The sequence below is a fragment of the Typha latifolia genome, chromosome 1, assembly GCF_019914945.1.
Source record: "Typha latifolia isolate L0001 chromosome 1, TyphaL0001v2, whole genome shotgun sequence".
Taxonomy (NCBI): Eukaryota; Viridiplantae; Streptophyta; class Magnoliopsida; order Poales; family Typhaceae; genus Typha; species Typha latifolia.
The window spans coordinates 3,262,120-3,283,235 of record NC_133086.1 but is presented as its reverse complement, the minus strand read 5'-3'; the positions used below and the strand labels follow the sequence as shown (position 1 = coordinate 3,283,235).

At 40.4% G+C, this 21,116-nt stretch overlaps 5 protein-coding genes and 1 long non-coding RNA gene across 7 annotated transcripts; 3 read left to right on the top strand and 3 right to left on the bottom strand.

The window, feature by feature from the left end:
* Window positions 1-240: 240 nt before the first annotated feature.
* On the bottom strand, window positions 241-2,717 carry LOC140780691 (leucine-rich repeat protein 2-like). Its single transcript, XM_073126399.1, has 7 exons — window positions 2,473-2,717; window positions 2,224-2,356; window positions 2,052-2,123; window positions 1,794-1,937; window positions 1,620-1,691; window positions 1,458-1,529; window positions 241-518 (listed from the first exon to the last, which is right to left on the bottom strand). Exons 1-7 carry the CDS (start codon window positions 2,552-2,554, stop codon window positions 449-451), a joined length of 645 nt encoding a protein of 214 aa, XP_072982500.1. The 5' UTR covers window positions 2,555-2,717; the 3' UTR covers window positions 241-448.
* Window positions 2,718-3,603: 886 nt separating this feature from the next.
* Window positions 3,604-6,007, bottom strand: LOC140780417 (uncharacterized). Its single transcript, XR_012107510.1, has 3 exons — window positions 5,627-6,007; window positions 3,731-3,773; window positions 3,604-3,644 (listed from the first exon to the last, which is right to left on the bottom strand). It is a non-coding gene; the product is annotated as an uncharacterized lncRNA (long non-coding RNA).
* Window positions 6,008-7,725: 1,718 nt separating this feature from the next.
* LOC140780683 (probable E3 ubiquitin-protein ligase RHY1A) lies at window positions 7,726-10,332 on the top strand. The gene is made up of 3 exons (XM_073126385.1): window positions 7,726-8,135; window positions 9,358-9,548; window positions 9,704-10,332. The coding sequence occupies exons 1-3, from the start codon at window positions 7,905-7,907 to the stop codon at window positions 10,116-10,118; spliced, it is 837 nt and encodes a 278-aa protein (XP_072982486.1). The 5' UTR covers window positions 7,726-7,904; the 3' UTR covers window positions 10,119-10,332.
* Window positions 10,333-12,396: 2,064 nt separating this feature from the next.
* LOC140802622 (uncharacterized) lies at window positions 12,397-14,440 on the top strand. The gene is made up of 2 exons (XM_073158168.1): window positions 12,397-14,195; window positions 14,272-14,440. The coding sequence occupies exons 1-2, from the start codon at window positions 12,440-12,442 to the stop codon at window positions 14,346-14,348; spliced, it is 1,833 nt and encodes a 610-aa protein (XP_073014269.1). The 5' UTR covers window positions 12,397-12,439; the 3' UTR covers window positions 14,349-14,440.
* A 792-nt stretch (window positions 14,441-15,232) lies between these two features.
* LOC140780762 (uncharacterized) lies at window positions 15,233-16,736 on the bottom strand. Of its 2 annotated transcripts, none has more exons than XM_073126513.1 (2): window positions 16,004-16,736; window positions 15,233-15,546 (listed from the first exon to the last, which is right to left on the bottom strand). In XM_073126513.1, the coding sequence occupies exons 1-2, from the start codon at window positions 16,553-16,555 to the stop codon at window positions 15,463-15,465; spliced, it is 636 nt and encodes a 211-aa protein (XP_072982614.1). In that variant the 5' UTR covers window positions 16,556-16,736; the 3' UTR covers window positions 15,233-15,462. The 2 variants fall into 2 exon arrangements, with proteins under 2 accessions (XP_072982614.1, XP_072982615.1); XM_073126514.1 differs by having other exon boundaries at window positions 15,233-15,549; window positions 16,004-16,643.
* Window positions 16,737-18,332: 1,596 nt separating this feature from the next.
* LOC140780399 (uncharacterized) lies at window positions 18,333-20,500 on the top strand. Its single transcript, XM_073125923.1, has 2 exons — window positions 18,333-18,862; window positions 20,149-20,500. Exons 1-2 carry the CDS (start codon window positions 18,557-18,559, stop codon window positions 20,266-20,268), a joined length of 426 nt encoding a protein of 141 aa, XP_072982024.1. The 5' UTR covers window positions 18,333-18,556; the 3' UTR covers window positions 20,269-20,500.
* The last annotated feature ends 616 nt before the right edge of the window (window positions 20,501-21,116 follow it).

Sequence of the window (21,116 nt, the reverse complement as noted above, 5' to 3'; positions counted from 1 at the left end):
AAAACATGAGACTAAGAGTAGGATGGCGTCTCATATTAACTTTTGCTTGACACCAGTGGTTGTTCCAACGAGACAGGCAAGGACATAACCCCTTTTCTGCATAATTGTGTTTCAGCTCCCACAGACACAGAAACAAACAGTCATTACCCAAATCTTCTGGATTGCAAAAAACTCTATGGGAGCTTTACGGATCGAGATTAATACATGAAAGAATACAAAAGATGAACCTTAGGCATCTGATTTTGCAACATGCAGTTTAACAAATATATATATAAGCTCATCAATCTTCTTACATTATATTCAAGTTATGTAGTCCATAAATAGATTGGCCAGTAACATTAAATACCGGTATTTCTTACTGCCAAGATTCTATATCCTCTCAGCAAGTTCTCTACAACCACATTGATAGGATTTCTTACAGATACTACTTCAGTATTAGTAGACGCTCTCAACATCCAAAGTCATAAGGAACTAATCCTTGAAGTTCCGGTCCATTGAGTCTGCTGTTGTTTTCGAAGCTGAAATGCCAGAAAAAGAGAGAAAAACATGCTCAGATACGCCAATCAAATAAAGCTGGGGTTCTTTTTTTCTTTTAAGTAAGAAAATTTTATAGCTAGTAAGAGTAGCAGTAACCATGCCTACTTTATTTCATTTAGATCTTCTCACAGACAGAAAATTTTGGAAATGAGACAATGTAGGGCACTCTAGACTGTAGCTAAACATGCCCTTTTCAGTCCATGAGGACAACTCTACAAGTCAGTAGACTATGATAAGAACAGGACATCAAGGTCATAAGCAATTGAATGGAAACTTGTAAACTAGGCATGTGATGAATAGTATTTGAACATACATCTTCGTTAATTGAATTTCTTGATAAACCAACAGCAAAAAGTTGCAGATTTATGACTGATCTTATTTTAACGATTAGCTGACTGAGATCCATTCTTCAGCATAGGATGGAATGAAAGCAACGGGTTCTTAATTAACATTGCATTAAGAGCCATCATTCTTTACATGTGATAAGAAGAGAAATCCTGACATTAGCCTACATCAAAGGGATAGATACTACTACCCTGGAAAAATGAAGAATGACATCTAACAGAGCACAGCAAATAGTACAAAACAAATTGCTCATGCATAATTATGCCACACCATGAAGAGTGAAAATTTCTTTAGCTTCAACTTTCAATTAAGGGAGAGGAAAAAATAAATTATAGCTAGCATTTTCTACGACAAGGTGGTTAATGCCCAAGATATGAGTAATAGTATCTACGGATGCCTATACAACAGTAATGATAAGAAATACTAATTTTTAACTCTTTCTTTTTATTGCTCTATCAACAGACAACAGTGATTACCCTTTCACTAGGCTGAAATACAACTTCTAGGATATGATAGCCTAAAACTAATCTTCAAAATATCTAAAAATTATCATATAGATGGGTGTCTACCGTTACCTTTGAGGGGGGAAAGTGGAAAATGGGCCATCAATTGGTATGGTTCCGCAAAGATCGTTATTCGAAAGATCACTGAAAAAGTTGATGACAATCTTTTAGTACCAATGCATACACAAACAATCAAAGGAATAAGAAGGAGATTCAAGTCCGGCATTAACTTACATGACTTTGAGGTTCGAGAGTGAGGCTAGCTCTCTTGGAATGGATCCCTTTAGCTTATTGTTGTTCAGACGCCTTGTGTGAACAAAAAGAACAGAGCATATAAGCAACACCTTCAAATCAAATATGACACTAAAGTGGGGGGGCAAAAAGACTTGTTAGAGTTTGATGACTTACAAGAATCTAAGGGACTTCAATTTACCAAATGACTTTGGAATCTGCCCTTGAAGATGGTTCCCATACAAGTCCATGCTTATTAAGTTCTTCAAATTACCCAATTCCTCCGGAATTTTCCCTTCAAAGTTGTTCCTGTACAGCTCCCTGCGAATTTAACCCCTACCCATAATCAAAATCCCATCTTTTGACCAGAAAAAAGAAAAAGAAAACATCATAATAACAGAAAGAAAGAAGAAGATATGGATAAATTTTTTTTACAGATATTGGAGGTGCTGCAGTCGACCAAGCTCAGGGCCAAGAGGGCCAGAGATATTAGAATTCCCCAAATCCCTGCGACCAAAACCAAACAAAGGGTTCAACCTTTTACAACTGAAGAAGGCTAAAAAGGAGAACGATCCGAGGGGAGAAATAGGGAAAATTAGGCGTTTACAGGCGAATTACACGGTTGCGATCATCGCAGGTGACATGGAACCAGGTGCAGGGGTTGACGAGGGTGGGGTCCCAGCTCTGGAGCACGTTGGTTGGATCCGAAAGCTTCGTGCGGAGCGCGTGCAAAGCCTCCCCTGCGAATTGGGTTCGCGACCCGTCAACCAATTGAATCGAAATCGAAAAGCAGAACACATCTCTCTCTCTCTCTCCTTTCACAAAGAAAAAGGAAGAGGGCAGTCGAAAGTGATACCTTCGGAGTTGGTGGAGATAACCGGAGACGCCGCGAGGAGGAAGAGGACGAAGGAGAAGGGGAGCAGAGACAAAGACGCCATTAGAATCTAGCAAGAGAAAGAGAGAAACGGAAGAGCTTGTTCTGGGAATGGTGGGATGGCAAGGAGGAGTAGTTAATGGTCAAAAAGGAGATATCTTTTTTCTTTAGTGGAAGTCAGCAGTCAAACAGGACGGAAGCGAGGCGAGACAAAGGGAGGCGCCTTCGTCGTTGGCGTGGGGTTTGGTTCGCCCTTGTAGTGTGGGGCCCACTCTACTAGAGAGAGAGAGAGAGTTCTGAGACATGGTCCGAGACTCAGGGGAAGAAGGTTCGGTGTGAAAGAGTTGAACTATATCATATGGTTAAGAGTACATTGGAATGTACCCTAAAGTGTTGTTAATCACTAGGACAGTGTACATTGGTTTTAGTACATCAATAATTAAAAGAAATAGAAGTACGATCCTTTCTTAATAATATTTTGTTAATTTTTTATTAAAAAAAAAACAGTACTAAACTTGCTTTTATTTCACTCATGCTAAATTTCTTTTTCTTGTCTAATTTGGTGCATTATTCCTGAGAATAGTTTGTGTTATATTGTTCGTTGTCTTATTTAGTCACAGAGCTACGCCAACCAGTGTATGCGAGCATTTAATAAATTAGAATTTTGCTAGATAAGAGACCGGGTCGTCTTCTAAGTTTAATTGTTTTTATTTGTGACGAGTTAATATTTTTTGAGGTGTATATTATGATCTATATGAGTTCTTTATTGTGAGATTAGATTTTTTTTCTATTTTTATATTTATTTATAGCTCTGCAATTTTAAGTATACGTAGAAAACCTTAGATTTCTACGATTAGATTGCAGTTATCATATATGAAAAATAAAATAGTGAGGATTACAAATAAGGGTATAACAGCCGTTTGACACTAATATCACTACCTTGTTTCTGATTGATTCTGAGGTCTCTTAATGTGGGAGAAAACAAAGTCAAAGTCATCTATCATCATCATGTCACTTTGTATGATTTATTTTTTGTCCCCCCCCCCCTATAAAGGACTTGGAAATTTAGATGGCTAGGATTTTGGGATGTAAATGTATTCAAGAGCCAACTTTGTCCACTGATGTTATTTGCAGGCGTTAATCCATGCAAGTACCTGGAATTTGCAAGCAATGTTTATCCAATAATTAGAACACCAATATTACTATAAATCTAATGATATCTGATTTCTTATCCACTTACTTGCTACCCATTTCTCTCCTCTCCTCCTCTTATGAGCGATCGCCTGCCAAAAACAAAGAAAAGATTCAACTTATAATCTATGACATCAATCAACTAGAAAGGAAAAGGTTAGGAAAAAAAATATGAGGATAGAAACTTATAAGGTATCACCTGAACATGTTAGTCAATTAAGCTAAAATTAACATTCCGCTATTAAGATAAGAACATTAAGTTGTTGTGCAGGCTTATCTAAGAGTAATTCATGCTTGCTTCTTCATTCATCATTTTTCCAACCACAAAAAAAAAATACTCAAATCGAGCGTTAAAGAGAAGTAGAAGGCTGTAATATAATTAGAAAATAAAAATATATGAAAAAGAGTAGATCGTATATAGTTATCGTATTAATCTTCAAGTAATCTAACCTTAGATGGTATACGGATTGCCCATGCTTACACTGCGGGATGACAGTTCTTGGTTGGAAGATCATATAGGCAAAGACATGCTGTGATCAAACCAGTAAGTGATTATGACTTGCCAATTTCACAAAAGAAAGCTCCACATTTTAACTTTGAAAGAGTGTTGAGTCACTTTCAAGAAAATAAAACTAAATTGTCATCATTTTCTTTGTTTAAGACACTGGTTCAGTGTAAAGCTATCATTTTGTAAAAGAAATCATGGTGGCAATTACAAACTATCTGAAATGCAAGACTGCATCTACAGAGGAATAAAAAATAAAAGAAGAAACAAAACCACAAGTTACTAAAAGAGCTCAAAAGAGAAGGTGCATACTTCGGCAATTGTTCCGTTCACTAACATTGAATAAAATAAAAGACCATCCCCTTGTTTTGGTTTCACCCTTAAGCCAATACAATTGTGTTAGTCATAGCCAATATCCATATTTAAACCATTCTGCAAGAGCTGTTCTGAAGTAGATTTCTATGCTGTCAGTAATTGAAGTTATGCTGCAATAATACACCTTTATGAAATTTGATCAACATGTAATGTTTCTTTGCTCTAGCAACAATATATAAAAATGATAAAATATGTTATACTGAGCAACATTAGATTTATTCCCAAAAAATAGAAGTCTAAGAGATAATGTATTATTGAGCCAAACTGCTTATTGAGCCAAATAGCATATACCAGTATTGACTGGAAACATAAAAAATCTCAATATCCCAAACTTTCAATTGATACAGCTCAAGTTCTGCACATCAATAGGCTAACTAACTACAGGTAGTCAAGCCAAGCTACAATTTGATAGTAAGTAAGCTATGTTAAGTTAAACGGTAAGAATCAATATGAAGATAAAACACAACAGAAGGAGATGTTCACTTTAATTAAGTGTGTACCCTGTTGCTCTTCTGTGGAATTTTATGTCAACCAGATGTCTAACGAGTAGCTAAACAAGAGGAAAAATAATCTTATAAATAGCTATAGTATGCCCAGTTGTTCAGATACATCTGTATGGGTCGTGAATTGGCAAGGGTTGAGGTGATTGGAAAATATTCCTAATGGGAAAAGGATGAAGGATGGAGTAACATTCTTAATGTTACTCGATAACTACGGCACTGCTATTATGCTTATACAAAAAAGATTAGAGCATTGATCCAGCCATCATTTGGAAGTCCTCAAGATAGAATGATAGATTAATAGAATATGACCCAAAAGTCTTTTAACTTTTCACCTTTCCTCGAAATCCCATTACAAGCTTGGCTCTATAGGACTGTATGCCTCTCATGCTCTTCCAGTATTTGATATTTATATATTATAAGGTAGAGATAACCATTTTTTTGTTGTTGCAAATTTAGGAAGAAGACTTGAAAGTACTCAATGATTACATTAGAAGTCTAACAAGTAACTATTTCCTTAAAAACAAGAAAATCCTTCAAACTCAACAAGTTGTAAGCAGTATACCTCCCCATGATCTCTTGGAATCATGGTAATCTTTGCAATCTTCTCCTCAACCTGGCCTAGGACTCTAGATAAATCTTCAGATGCCCGGATAAATGTTCCCGAACCGTCGCCAAAGCAGATTTACTAGAGGAGCCCCATGCGGCATTGCTTGTACTCCGAATTCTTCTGGATTCCCCACCATGACCGCCGTCGTTGTAGGATTCCTAAAAGGGGAAGAAAGAGGCGAGAGGCGAGAGCAGGGCGAAGAACCCAACGAGGAAGAAGGTAGAGCAGTAGAGGAGCACGTACAAAAAGTCGATCTTTTCCCTCCCGAGGCCATGAGATCCAAACTAGTAATCTCTCTCTCTCTCTCTCTCTCTCTCTCCCCTCGCGAGGAGTTCTTTCAAGGTAGAAGCGCGCGAGTATCGTAGGAGACGGTGAAGAGTTAAGAGACGACACCGACTCCTCTCATAGAACCAACTCTACTTCTCAAAGTAATTATCACAGTTTAGAGAACTACTTAGAGGAAGCATTTTCCTCATAAAGATGGTCCTGTTTTGATAATTAATATTCAGATTGGTTGATTTTAAGAGGGAATACATTGAATATCTTAGTCAAGATTTTGCCATGTCTATTCCCAAAATACGAAGGTGCCTAGTTTGACAAACAATATTGTAGACAGCCATTCCAGATCGAATTGTCTCATCTCATATTAGATTCGGAGATTTAATTTACTGAAACCAATGCATGTGATTAGCCAATGAAAGATATACTATTATAAGAAGATAAGAAATCTCTATCACCTTCAAAAACAAATCAACCTTATTCCAATGTAGACACACTTATTCTTACTAAGGATTAGCTAATGATTCCCCTCCGTATCCTTTGTGAGGAGTGCCACTGCCAAAGCCAATGCCGCCGCCGACACCACTACCACCTGAACCATATCCGCCGCCAAACCCCGAGCCGACGCCTGAGCCGAAACCGAACCCGCCGCCGCCGAAACTACCTCCATACCCAAAACTAGCACCACCATTGCCACCGCCTACACCTCCGCCGAAGCTTCCTCCACTGCCAAATCCCAATCCATAGCCATTTGAGAGTAGACTATCTAAAGATTGGCGTTCTTTCTCCACTTTTCCATGGTCCTCATATGATAGCATTCTTCCTAGCACTCTAGCTTCCACTGGTACGTAGCTAATGAGCCCAAAATAAAGGAAGAGGAGAGGCAGAGAAGCAACTCTAAACCCTGACATAATTAGCTAGCGTTATGTAATTAGAAGTACTTTAGATACGATCGAGTATTAATGATCTGGGGGAACAATTTATAGCTAAAATTTGAACGGGCTACGTGCATGCATGGGATTGCCTTGGTATCTTGTTTTGTGATCGATCCAAATTGTGTGAAGGGAGACACGAAGAATGCGTTAGTTTGAACGCAGAGAAGTAGTTGTGGAGCGAGAAAGGCGTGGATAAAGAAGAGTATTTGAGGGGAGAACGAAAGGAAGTGCTTTGATGGGTATTATACACAAATATCAATATTAGAAGGGCATGAGTGCAAAAAAGGATCAACTTGGAATGTGAACTATTCAAGAATATTCAAAAGGGCATTTTTGTCCTCTTAGATGTTTCAAATTGCAAGCGCTAGCTCCGCGAAGAGGCTTTGACACGAAAAATATTAGAAGCTGGCAGTATTTTTGACCAAAATAATCCGTTTTTAACTTCTTTTTTTTTATCATTTCGGTCCACTAAGTAAATTTATTACTAAAGAGAGGTTTTTTTTTTCTAAATTCATCTCAACCGTTATTTATGAATTATTCAACAGTATCAGTAAAACATTAATTCTTTCTAAACCGGTTCAGTGACGTCTAAACTAAATATTTTTTTTATTTTTTTATATCTAATTAAAATTAATATTTTTTAAAATAAGATTAACTAATTGAGTTCAGGACTTAATCTTCTTAAACCAAAGAAGACCTAAAACTATCATTAACTTTTTATTATTAAGTAAAAACGCTAAATAATTCAATATTTTTTTTTTTTTTTTGAAAGACTTGATATATGGCAGCTTAACAGACCAAAATAGTTAGTCAAATAAAAAAAAAAGACCCAAAATAGATTCTTTCGTAATAACTTCGATAGTTAACCAGAGGCTCTGGTTAAGGATACTACGCCGGTCTTATCCCGAGAATACCAGTCGTCGCATCGTTCACTGCTACCCCAAAAACGTTTCCCCCTCCTGTGCCCAAATAAGAGCGACGAGGAAGGAGACGGAGACCAAAGGAAAGCATCGATTTGGATGACCAGCGCTTCGGAGCTCTTCTACAACTGGAGGTCTCGCAGGTTATCGGGTCCGGATCCGAATCCGTTAAGGGTCGACCCGTTCGTCTCCGATCGCGACCAGGATCTCCGCCGCAACCGGCGCCGTCGTGGCCGCCTTCGTCGCAGAGAGGACGGCACCGCCGCTACCGGTCGATCGCATGTCGGGACGCCGCAGAGTCGCTACGTTTGCCACCACGGGTCCCAAACTGTAAGGATATGGAGATCGAACCTCTGAACCTAGGCAATAGACGTTTCTATGCTTGAAGTTGTCTCCTTTTGTGTGTTTAGGATTAGATTTTTAGTGAACGTGAACTCACAAAGAAAGATCAGGGCTTTGGTTGCTCGTATTCTAGGGAAATCGGTTGAATTGGATAAAAGATGTTCCTTTATGTACGATCGGTTTTGTATAAACATACCATACTGTACCATCCGCTGGGATAAGATATTTTCTTCTTGGTTTTTAGGGAATAGATGCTCCTTGTTCCTGTCATTGGGGGGATAAGTTAAGGAAGTCCATGAGGATATCGAGTTCCAGTCATTGGAATTGTTATTGCGGACCAAAAAGAGAACTATTATTAGATTTATGTTCCCTGAAGAAACTGGCCACCCACTTTTCCCCAGCAATCTCAGTCTCAAATAGGTTTATTTGATTGAAGAGTACCATTTAATGAGATTTGTGGAATTCTTTTGCTATAATTTGCAGGAATCAACTCTGGTAATTTGGTATTGGCTCGTTTGCTCTTAATATTCGCATATAGATTGCTTTAAAGCCATAGATTAGTAATGCAAGACAAATATATACTAGCAATAGTGTAAATTGTTCCATTATTTCGTGAAGCACCTTTCACTATTTGGCAATTGTTATTTACTTCGGCATTTTAGATCTCTGTGGTGCTTTATGGACACCTTTAGCTACATGCACTCGTGGTTGTCATGCCTGGATAATTTAAGAGATGCTCTTTGCTTTTGTTCAAAACTAATTTTAGTTGATTTCCCTGTATCTTCAAGCAAAAAGTTTTTCTAATGGAGTTGTACATACAGAATCTTGTTGAAGTTTTAACATAGTTATACGTTAATTATATTTTTCCCACTAAGGAATTGTTGATTTAGCATTAGAGAGGGTCAAGCATCCTCTTGTGTGGAGAAAGTATATGTAGATGTACTAGTATGGTTGAAATCCTTCAGTTGCTACTTCTGTTCCATGAGCTAAATTTTTTCCTTGCTTTTAGTACATAATTATCCTCTCTGTTTTGTGCATTATAAACAAGTGAAGTATTGCATTAGTACTCTCAAATATATAGGTAATATCTGCCATATACATATTTTCTCACAGCTCATCTTTTTTATAGTGACTGTAGAGAAAGATCAATAATGATTTTGGTCTATATTTCCTGGAGGAGTCAATTTTACTTCAGTTTGGGTATTTTCAGATAAGGGAATCGGCTCCAATAGATATCGATGCTGCCAGTGGATCTGGCGCAGGCACTAGCAGCAGCAATGAAATTACAAATGGAGTTGACAGATTGCGGTTAAATAGGACTGATAGACTTCCTGGTGCTGTGCAACAGGCAAGGGCACGACTTTTAGAAAGATTAAGAGGCATTTCTCTTGCTGGAAGCAGGTTTGCTTTATTAGCAGCCTAGACATGTATTAATATGCCAAACAAGCTTTATCAGTCAATTTCATAATTTTTCCAAAATTCGGAGAACTTGAAATTTATTTGCTTTCTATTTTCTACAATTTTGTATTTTTGACAACTCTGTCATCTGTTGCCAGGCGTACTACTTCAGCTTCGCGCATCTCTTGGGATGATTTTGCAGGCACCGATGTCTTTAGAGTTATTAACATTGGGAACTGGGAAACTGAGAGAAATTGGTATGGATCAAGTTCACCATTTGAGAACCCAATTGACGACTCAGAGGAAGCCTTATTTGTCCAAGATGACAGCAACAAGAGGCCTCCAGGTCTCAGCAAGGAAGCTCTTGAGAGTCTAGAGGTAGAAGTTTTCCAGTCTGCAGAAGAGGATGATGAAGTTACAATGGCATCACCCGAGTGTTCTATATGCCTTGAGAAATTCTACGAGGGGGTTGTGCTGATGAGGCTGTGTTGTGGCCATAGATTCCATCCTTCATGCCTAACCCCATGGTTGCGCAGATGTGGAGACTGCCCATACTGTCGTACATGTATATGATCTCCATTCTGTGGTTGAGCTGCTGCTAATTCTGTTCTCATAATTTAGAGTGCTAAGCAATTTGTAATTAGCTGCAAATCCATGTTATGTGCAATGGGGTGCTGGGAGTCTGTAGTCTGTACTGGTTTGCATTACGTGCAACGTGGTACTTTTGACATGTTAGATTTATCTTTAGGTTGTGATGTTCAATTTAATTCATTAGCTTTTCTATAAATAGTTTGGTGTGTTCTGCCCTTGAATCACATTTGATGGAACGAAAGAAATTTACCGTGCTATTTCTAGCAAATTTCGGTAGTAGCTATATGAGTTCTAGGGTGCTCTGTATTATACTGTGATTCATTTTTTGCCTTGTGCCAGTTTCTGAATATGTCAGATTCTTGGTTCAGCTACATGTTTCAGTTTTTCACCTCAATTTAAGGTCACATATGGAGCTTTGGTGGTTAGTAATACTGAACAGTTGTCGTCTCTTGAAGAGACAAACTGAGAGAACTGAAAGTCTGAAACACACACACACACACACACACTCTCTCTCTCTCTCTCTCGCCAGCTGCTTAAATGTTGCTATGCTACCATATCTTTCCTTGCTTAAATGTGTGACTCCTCTTCCTCCTTTGCACAATATGAGATCTTTCTCATGCAATTATGATCAATCATGGAAAAGATCTTTTTTCATCTGTTAAAAGTTTCTGCACTCAACCTTGTTTTTTTTTTTTTGGTTGCTGCTGTGCTAAAACTTAGCTTCTTAAATAGGGTGATAAAAGAGGTAATGATATATATGAATTTATATATATAAGAGAGAGAGATGGAAAAGACCTGGATCCATCAAAACGGTGATATGTACCCCATAATCCGAGCAGAGAAGGAACAAATAGCTTCATTATATTAAGTGGGTCCTTGATCTTTATAATGACTTTATTGGCCCAAAGGATAACAAAGGCATCCTCTCTACGAGTTACTTTGTCTACTCCTGAGTAGGAAGCATCCTCCTCCTCCCTATGCTTCCACTAACTTACCCATCTAAAAAGTGAACAAAAAGAAGAAGAAGAAAAAAAAAAAAAAAAACTACAATAGATTTTGTTGCAATTTCTCCACATGGCCCATATATACAAAAATATGATTCCTAATCATATAAGCTCGATGTTCTTTGGGTGTTACCAATGAGATCCGGCTTTCTTCAATGGAGATTTTTTTTTTCTTTATTTTTCTTTTTTGGTATACAACTTTGACAGATGTTAGTACGGGAACCCAACTAAAGCATCCCTGTGCCAGTGGGCAGTGGCCATTGGCTAAGATCATCAGTTTAACTGCTCGAGTACTTACTTGCCCACCAATTTCTCTTGGGCTTCTTTATTAACTACTAAAAAGAAGGCCTTTTTTATGCCAAAAAACTAAAAATAAATAAAGCCCTTGTTTTGGAGGACCACAAGCCCCTTTTGCTCTCTCAGTCATGCCTTTGGAAATTACCTTTTTGTGAGGTGGAGAAGCACTCTAAGGAAGGGGAGGAGGGAGGAAGAGGCAATGAGGATGCTTAAGAAACAAAGCCATGGCAGCTAACAAGATTAGCATAATAAACAAGGGAATGTTTAGTATCTAAGCGCCGCAACTTTAGACTAAAACCTCACGCGAATTGCACGATGAATCATGGCCTCAATTGTTTTGAGTTTGGTTGCACATCTTTATGCAAAAAGAAAAAATCTTTTCTCAACTTCTTAGATTATAATTACATTACATAGCTCTACTTAGCTTAGTGGTCCTAATCCTACTCTTAGGGCATTCTTAGCATGCATGTAAAACTAATGTTATGTGATCATGATAATCTCAACTATCCGAGTCATTCCATAATATTATAAATTGAGATTCAGTATGAGCCAACCACACACGTCACCAATCCTATCTTGCCGATTAAATTTGCTTAAAATTCTATTATATATATATATATATATATATATTCTAAGTGCAATAGATGTCATTGAATGTGCTCACCTGCTAATTGTATATTTATTTTAATAATTATTTAAATAATATGAGAATTCTTCATGAATTGTTCAACACTCATAATTACCTAGTAACCTCAAACAAACAAAAGTAACAGCAGTGCAGTACATGCCATTGCCACCCCATGGAACTCCCCTGTAACCTACGGTAGTAAAAACCTTTTCCATCTCATCCATCAAAAGCCGCATCTCGCATCTTACATCACCCAACTTTGAATCCTCTTCTCGTTCTCATGCGCGGCTAGGTGTCAGTATATCATCACCTCTTGTAATATTCTTTCTCTGAGCAAATTAAGGAAGAAGTAGAAATTAATTAAGCTAGTAGCCATGGAAGCCTGCACTACCGGAAAGAAGAAGAAGAAGGCCACCGTCTCAAAGAAGAGCGCTACCAACTGCTACTACTGTTGCTTCTTTTGCTCGGCAAAGGAACCAAACGCCCAGCTCCGCCGCGCCGCCCTCTCAGCCTTCTTCCGTGACATGCCGTGCCGCGACGACGACGAGTCCGGCGTCCTCGTTCTGAGCTCCATCTGGCACGCCGCCATGACCGACCCGGACGATCCCGAGCTCCCGTCCGTCGGCGTCCTCCGCTGCATGTCCCTCCTCCTCTCTAAGTCGCTCGCCGACCCCGCCTTCCTCCGCCGCCGACAGAACGCCTACATTCCCTACTACGCCGCCCACATCCTCGGCTCATACACCATCCGCTGCCCCTCCCTTGCGGCCCTCGCCGTCGAGTCCGGCGCCGTGCCGCCGCTCGTCGGCGTGCTCCGCGCCGGAGCGATGACGTGGGTCGAGCAGCGGGTGGCGGTGCGCGCGTTGGGCCACATCGCGAGCTATGACGCGACGTTCCCCGCCGTCGCCCGGCACGCCAAGGAGGTCGTCCCGCTCGCGATGGGCGTCGCGACGAGCTGCATCGGCGTGGTCTACTCCGAGTTCGTGATATTGCCGCCGGCGAGGAGGGAGAGGTACCACAGCGAGTTACTAACCCGAGGACTCGGAGGAGTCGAGATGGAGGACAAGAAGGCGGAGGAGTGGGCGAGCCAGCTCCAATGCTGGTCGCTCTACCTCCTGAGCTGCTTCGCTTGCAGAGACTTCTCTTACCACCAACTAATCTGCCAAGATCTTCACTTCTTGAAAGATTTATGCCACATGTGGGGAGGCCTCGCCAACGGCGATTCCCCGGCGGGGGTCGGACTAATGCGGCTGCTCTGCCGCAGTAGCATCGGCCGCGACGCCGTCGCCGGGTGCCGCGAGGTCGTCCAGAGCCTCTGCAACTTGACAAGATCGTCGGACGATTGGCAATACATGGGCGTCGACTGCCTCTTGTTGCTTCTAGAAGATTCCGGAACTAGGCGGCGGGTGATCGACCTCGCCGCGCCCTGCCTCGTCGACCTCGCCGAGCTCCACCGCCTCGGAAGTCGTGAGAACCTAGGCGAGGCCATCACCAGTGCACTACTCGTTAATCTCGATGATGTTGTAGTCGAATTGAGTCTCGAAGCTAAGAAAGCCATTAAAAGCTTATGGGATCTTAAAGTAGAGAGGAAGCAAAGAGAGGAGACCATGTCAACCGAGGAATCCACCAAGAAGGAATCATTAGCTAGAGCAAAGAAGCAACAAGGGAATAAAAAGTTCTCCTTGGGCGACGTAGAAGGAGCCACGCTATCGTACACAGAAGCATTAGAGATATGTCCTCTGAATCAAAGAAAGCAAAGGGTGGTGCTCTACAGCAACAGAGCCCAATGCCGGCTTCTCCTCCGCCAGCCGGACGCCGCGATCGGGGACGCCACGCGGGCCCTCGCGCTCGCCAGCCCCGCGAACCGGCACGCGAAGAGCTTGTGGAGAAGGTCTCAGGCGTACGACATGAAAGGGATGGCGAAGGAGAGCTTAATGGATTGCCTCGTGTTCGTTAAGCTCAGGTGGTTGAACGAAGGAGAAGAGGAGAGGCAAGAGAAGGTGCCGTACTACGTCGTTAGGATGATTAACAAGCAGATGAGTGCAGTTGGTATTTTTGCTATCGCGACGTTACGTGAACCAAATGTTGAGGAAGAGGAGATGAATATTGGATTACTGCCGACTTCTGTCTCGGGTAAGCTTTTTGCTGTAGTAATGTCGTTGCCGACTTTAATAGTACTGTTATTCACTTGTGTTAATCTATGGTGCAGGCTTAGGATTGCCGACTATTGTAGAAGAGCCAACGCTGAGGAGTATTCGAGTAGGAGGAAGGAGGAGACTCACGTGAATATTATTACATCCTCCTCCTCCTGTGTATTCGTCGTCGTCGTTGTTGTTAATTTTGATGTGTTATAAATTTTGATTAACTTTGCAAACTTAGAGAGGTTGCACGAGTTTTAGAGATTCACAAATTTGATGTTAATTAAAGAAGTAAAAGGTGAAATATTTTGTCCCAGAAAAAAGTTAGAGATCAGAGGAGCCTAACTCGCCTGGACCTTTCCGGGTTCTATTTTGGGAAAGTAGCCACTAACATTTGCTCCTCCCGATCCCACTCAAGGAGTCAATTTAATATGGAAATTGTTCCACTTAAGGCATCCAGCGAATCTTTTCTCATCAAAGACTAAACTATCCTAGGCTCGAGAGAGGCCTACATAAAAATCTTAGTTAATTAATTAGTAGATTAGGACGTAGTTAGCCATAATCATATCTTTTAATTGTCCATTAGCGGTGCCTTCCAGAGTACTTCACATCATGCTCTAGTCCTACCATGAGCTCCTCTCTCTCTTTGGCCCTGGGTGAGTTTGTTGTGGGCTCTAGTCCTACCATGAGCTCCTCTCTCTCTTCGGCCCTGGGTGAGTTTGTTGTGGGCCGTTTATGAATCTAGGATAAGAGAGAGATATATTGGACTGGGCCGGATTGTCCCAGGACTTACAAATAGATTCATAGTTGGGACTCCGTTTGGCGTATTCCTCCGCTAAGAAGCAATGTTAGCTTGTAATCAATTGGTATACAGCTCTTTTATTTTTGTTTTTGTTTTTATTAAGAAAAAAATCATCATCTTGTCAAAAATCTATCTCAGATTTTTTTTTTCTTTTTTTTTTTAATTAAAAAAAAAACAGCTTCAAGCGTAGTACCATTGGAGGATGGTAAAATCTTTTGAAGTACTGGACGTAGATCTAACGCATGGGAATATAAAAGTAGAATGTCTCCGAGTACAAACAAGCCTCTCCTGTCTCACAAGAAAAGAATCCAAAGGGAATGTAATGTGTGATGATGCTACAAAGGATGATGGGAACCGACCACCATGAACAACAAAGCAGACAAACGCAGAAACGAGAGATCTAAGACAGCTGACAGACCGATATCAAATGATTTAATACACGTCACGAGCTTGCTCGGATCTAAGCCACCATGGCAACGGCTAGCAGTAGGCCCCAGCCAACCATCATGCTTCCCGCCATGGCCCCCACCTTCGCTGCACCGTTCTGCTACACCAAAACAAAAACGTACAGGATTAGTTAAAGCCCACCGTGACTGTAATTATGATCAACTTATCGAAAATGTTTGGAGGAGTAAACTAAGCTTACTATCAGAATGTCACAGTGGATAAAAAGGAGACGTTTGCAGTTAGTTGGGGGTTTATAAAATCGTTCTTTTCATCAACAATTCCTATTACTATTACTATTACTATTACTATTATTTTAGAGCGGAATAGAATGTCTTTTAACCGAAACAATATTTTATTCAATCTAAATTATTTTTATAAAACATGGTTGCATAATTTAGGCATAATTTTTCGACTTTAATTAACCCTTGTCGCTTAGCAAATCCTACTCATGTGACCTCCCCCCCCCCGCAACAGCGAGCATTTCGCCGGAACAACGCAGGTTAGCGTACATTAGCGAAACGAAATTTAGGCGAGAGAGAGAGAGAGTTACAAACCGTTTCGTCAGCGGCGACGCTCGTCGGAGAGGGCGACTCCACGGATGCGGAAGGCACCTCGGCGGCAGGAGCCGGAGGGCTGGCCGGCGCGCTCGCGGTCTTCTTCTTCTTCTTCTTCTTTGCCGGTGCAGACTTCTTCGGCGACGGCGCAGGCACCTCCGCAGGGATCGGCGGAGCGGCGGTGGGCACCGGCGACGCTGGCACCGGAGCAGCCGGGGCCAACAGGGGCGGAGGAAGCGCTGGCGCCTGCGCTGGCGGTGACGTCACTGCTATAGGAGACGCCGGGGGGGATGCCGTCACCGGCGCGGTGGCCGGAGGGGTGGCCTTGGTGGGGGGTGCCGCGACTGGCGCGGGAGAGACTGGGGTCATTATCGGGGAGGCGGCGGGCGCGGAGGAGGAGGATGCCGGGGTAGTTGTCGGGGCTGCGGCAGGGGAGGAGGAGGAGGAGGAGACTGGGGTAGTTGTCGGGGAAGCGGCGGGAGACTGGGCGATGGCGTTGGAGAAGGCAAAGAAGAGGAGAGCAATGGAGAGGAGAAGGGCTTTGAACTCCATTGTAGAGGGGGCGGATAAGCGAGTGGAATTGTGGAGCGGATAGCGGAGAGTGGAGTGGGGATAAATAGAGGAATCGGGATAGGGGGAGGCGACGATAGGAATAAGAGGCGCCCTCACCCTGCCACAGTCTGGCAAAGTGGGGCCCACGGAGTGTGGGGGTAACTATCACGGATTCCAGTTCACATTTTGAGCCCATTGGGCTGTTAATACTCTTTGAGGTGGGCCGGAACATATCATCCGCCAATAAATAGGCCCCATCTGTCTCTTGCCGTTGGGAATATTTCCATAGGTACAATCTTATTACCACATACCACTCTTCAAATTTTAAAATTTATACACACGTTCAGTAACACTAAAGTTGTGGGGGACTAAATCTTATAATGCCCTCACAAATTACCAGATAGATTTTTTTTTTAAAAAAAATTTATTTAAAAAAACTCTTATAAGGAGGTATAAAATTCATTTACATAGAGTAATAATATTGATTGATAGATGATTCACTCTTGCAAATGGGCTCCATATACAGCTAATGATGTCTGCTGAGGATTTGCTAAGCTGTTCCTCTTTAAAAGAAAATTCTAATATTTTGCATTCATTATAAAATTATACTCTACTATATAAGCACTAATTGTTCGTTGATTTTATTTTATATAACTAAATTAAGATAACTATACATATAAAATAAATATTCTCTATTTCATGAATTAACTCAACATGTTTTTGAGAAATTTTAGGTAAAAATACACAGAGTCTAACTCTAAAAGTCACTGTGATTTTAATTGATTTCTCTAAAATATTCACACAAAAGAAGAAGACGAATGATCTGTTCATCAATAGGGGTGGGTAATGTATATGTCGAAGAGAGTACAACAAAAGAGTCCTTTATTTTTTATTTTTTATTTTTTATTTTTGCAAAAGAAAATTAGTACAGCCATCAAAGACGAGACACGGAAATATGGAACTTATTGCTGTCAAGGTGGGTCCACTTCATACTAAAGCTTTGCCTCAACGGTCATATTGCCAGCAATCTTCTTCTTTCTTTTTACCGTTGGGAAATTTCTTTGCATGTCCTTCTGTTGCATTGCAAGGGGATAGATGTATTTAACGTCAACTCTAAATATTAATTATTCTGTATTTCAAAAGAATTTTTTTTATTATTAATGAGTTCGAAGATTATGTATGAGATGGACAAAGAATAACCTTCTCTAAATATAAAGACACTTAAATCATATTAAAATTTAATTAATATATTAAGCTCCCAGTCTAGACTTTAAGTTATGTACGTTATTGAGTTGAATAAATTTTTTTTCTACTTATTATTTAAAATTGGAGTTAAAACTATAATCTTTCTGTAAGAAAGAAAAGAAATAGTACTTACTAGTTGGTTGGTGCTTGAAAAGGAAGTTACTCGTACGATGTCTTCTTTTAGCCTCTCTGCTTTGAAGACTAATAAATATTTAACAACTTTTCTCAAGATTTATATGTATTTATGTGGATGCCCACCTGCCTCTCATCTTTCATATCCATCCAACAATCCTCAAGTGTAAATTTGAGTCCTTGATGATAACTTTTCATCATCCTCGTGACTTATTTCGAGATCAAGTATTGAGGGGTATGTTATGTCAATAACTATTTGTATGATAAGATGTGTAAAATAATAAAAGTAAAAATAGGGGGTGTTTTTTATAAACGTCTATATATATATATTTTTTTTTTGTTAAGAAGAGATAGAGGTGGCAAATTAATTATAAAAGTAAAAATAGGGGGTGTTTTTGATAAACGTCTATTTGATGATAAGGTCGCATGGCTGTCACCAATCACAAATCACAAGACTGCATTTCTAATAGATCCGACGGTCGAAATCCCATGTCGTCATTCTGATATACTCTCCTCTCTCCGGAGCGGTTGCAGCACTCCAAGCTTCTATCTCGCTTCCCTCGTCTCCAACTCGAACCCTAACCCTAGTCTCTGGCTCTCTGCTTCGGCGCCAGAGGTGCGAACATGGAGGCGTTGAGGTGCTCCGCCGCATTCCTCGCCGTCGATTCGGCGGCTGCCGCGCTTGCCCGACGAGCTCCCTTCTTCTTCCCCAGTGGACTTAGCGCGAGGAGGGCGTCGTCCGGGGTGGCCCTTCGCGTGGCGGCGGCGAGGACCACGGTGGCGGAGGCGGCCGGGAAGAGGCCGCCGAGGGGCATCACAAAGCCTCGACCTATCTCTCCCGAGCTACAAGCGTTGGTGGGTGTGAAGGAAATACCGAGGACCCAGGCTTTGAAGCTGATATGGGCTTATATCAAGGAGAATAATCTCCAGGTTTTCTTCCTATTTCTCCTCTTTTTATTTCTTTTCGGTTTGACTTTCGAGGTTTTATTGCTCTGGTGTTCGTAGTATCTGTTAATAAATATATCCACCGGAAACAACTTAACTCGTTCATTTACATGCATGTTTGTTGCAAATGACTTCATTTGTGTTGATTACAACAAGAAAAATTACTCTTTTGACTATTCCAAGCCCAAACTATTCCAGACGAACAGAACCAGGGATGCAGTAAAAGTCTGGTTTATTGATACGAATAGAATAAATCTCTTATCTAGATCGAAGTTGAGACTTTTGGACTAAATTTAGGTTAAGAGACGAGGCTTGCATTGTTTATACTTAGATAAACTAGTTGCATTCTTATATGTTGTTGATACATGTTGGATATGGTATGGAGCTTCCTGAGATACTTCTATGAAGAGTCAACTTTTCTAGGGCTGTAGGGCGAATATAAGAATAAATAATACAACGTCCACATATCTATCGTATCATATATCTTGGTTTCTCGGGGCAAAAATTCTATGATTTTAAATGTGTATTGATTTTGGGAGCTTTGGTTTACAAGACAACCTCAGTGATAGAAGCATCTTTAACATTGATTAAATTAATGAGAGGATTGGGAACTTCTACCGTTGGTATTATTATGTACGTGAGGGATTTTACTTTATGATGAAGGATGAAATTTTTAATCCTTTACAAGATGAGTGTTTAATATTGGAACTTGATATTTGGATCTTATTGATGGTTATTTGTGGATTTTGAAGATGCTAAGCATTAAATCTAGTTGTGTCAAACAAAATGCAAGAAATACTCCAACTACTACAAAATAAGCATCATATTACATGTGATTTTGTCTATTCTCTTACCAAATTGTAATTCTTCAAGGTTGTCTTATTTATATGTTTTGAGGGCATCACCTAGTGTTAGTGCAGTTAGGCTTAGCAATGTCCACATTGCTGTTGTTAGTTCAACTCATAGAGGCAACTCTTTAAAATAGGGTAAGGCGAGTACATCTTGCCCTCTCATGATTGGCAGGAGCCAAGTGCTCTATGATGTTCTCTTAGACATTGGATATATATGACACTGTCTCTTCTTACTTGTGTCTTATCATTGAGATCAGTTACCAGAATTCAAGCATGTTCTCATTTACCATGCAATTATTTTACATGCTAAGTCATTCTACGATCTGATAGCAGTTTAATTTGAGATGCCCAGTTTTCTCCTAGTAGACTAATTTTGTTTCTGCTTGTTCTAACTATTTCTTTTGCTTTTGGTTGAAACAGGATCCAGAGAACAAAAAGATAATAGTCTGTGATGAAAAGCTGAAGAAAATACTTGGAGGAAGAGATCGTGTTGGGTTCCTTGAAATCTCAGGGTTGCTTAACCCTCATTTTCAAAAATGACAAAATGCTTGTGACTATTAACTATAAGTAAAACATATGACAGTTGATGCTGCATTATCTAGTGTTATCTTCTTCATGAGCTGCACAAGAATGGTTTGAATTCTTTTGTCATGTATCTGCTGCAGAAGTGAAAGGTCTAATGCAGTCTTACTTTTTGAGCGGTTAGCTTTCTCTAACTAATTTCTAGTGTTATTCTGTCTTCCTTTCATCTATAAGAGTTCTTAATTATCTATCCGCGTGGCTAGCCCTGTTCACTCAACTTAGAGAATTTTACATTGCATTTGAAATTTGATAACAGAAACAAGTTAAGGCAGCTGTTTTGCTCAAAGTTTCACATTCAAATGATCCAAAGACCTGGCTGTAGACCTGTAGTTATATTCAGAGATGTGGTCTAACTTCTTTGCCCACATTATTCTTTTAGGTCATATTCTCATGGATGTTTTCTTACTTATAGCATCCTTAGTGATCTGTCTTCATTTGTTGAGCAAGTGTTGTGATATGGAATCAATTTTATCATTATGACCATGAAAGCTACTTCTATGCTGTATAAATATATGGTCAGACTCACTATTTTGGGCAATGGTCCTACTAATATGGTTGGGTTTATGGAACACTGGAACTAGGCCTTCCTGACATCTACATTGTTTACTAGGCTTCCCCCTGCTGTCTTTCCCATGTACTGTTGTGGGAAACCAATCAATAATCTCGTGAACACTTTAATGGGGAATCCTAAATGTATAAATAATTGCATCCAGGAAGAGCAGGGAAGAACATAATCTCATGCTATGGAAAAGGAGTTATTCCTTAATACTACAACAACAAATCTTTATTTTTCTAGGGTTCCAGAT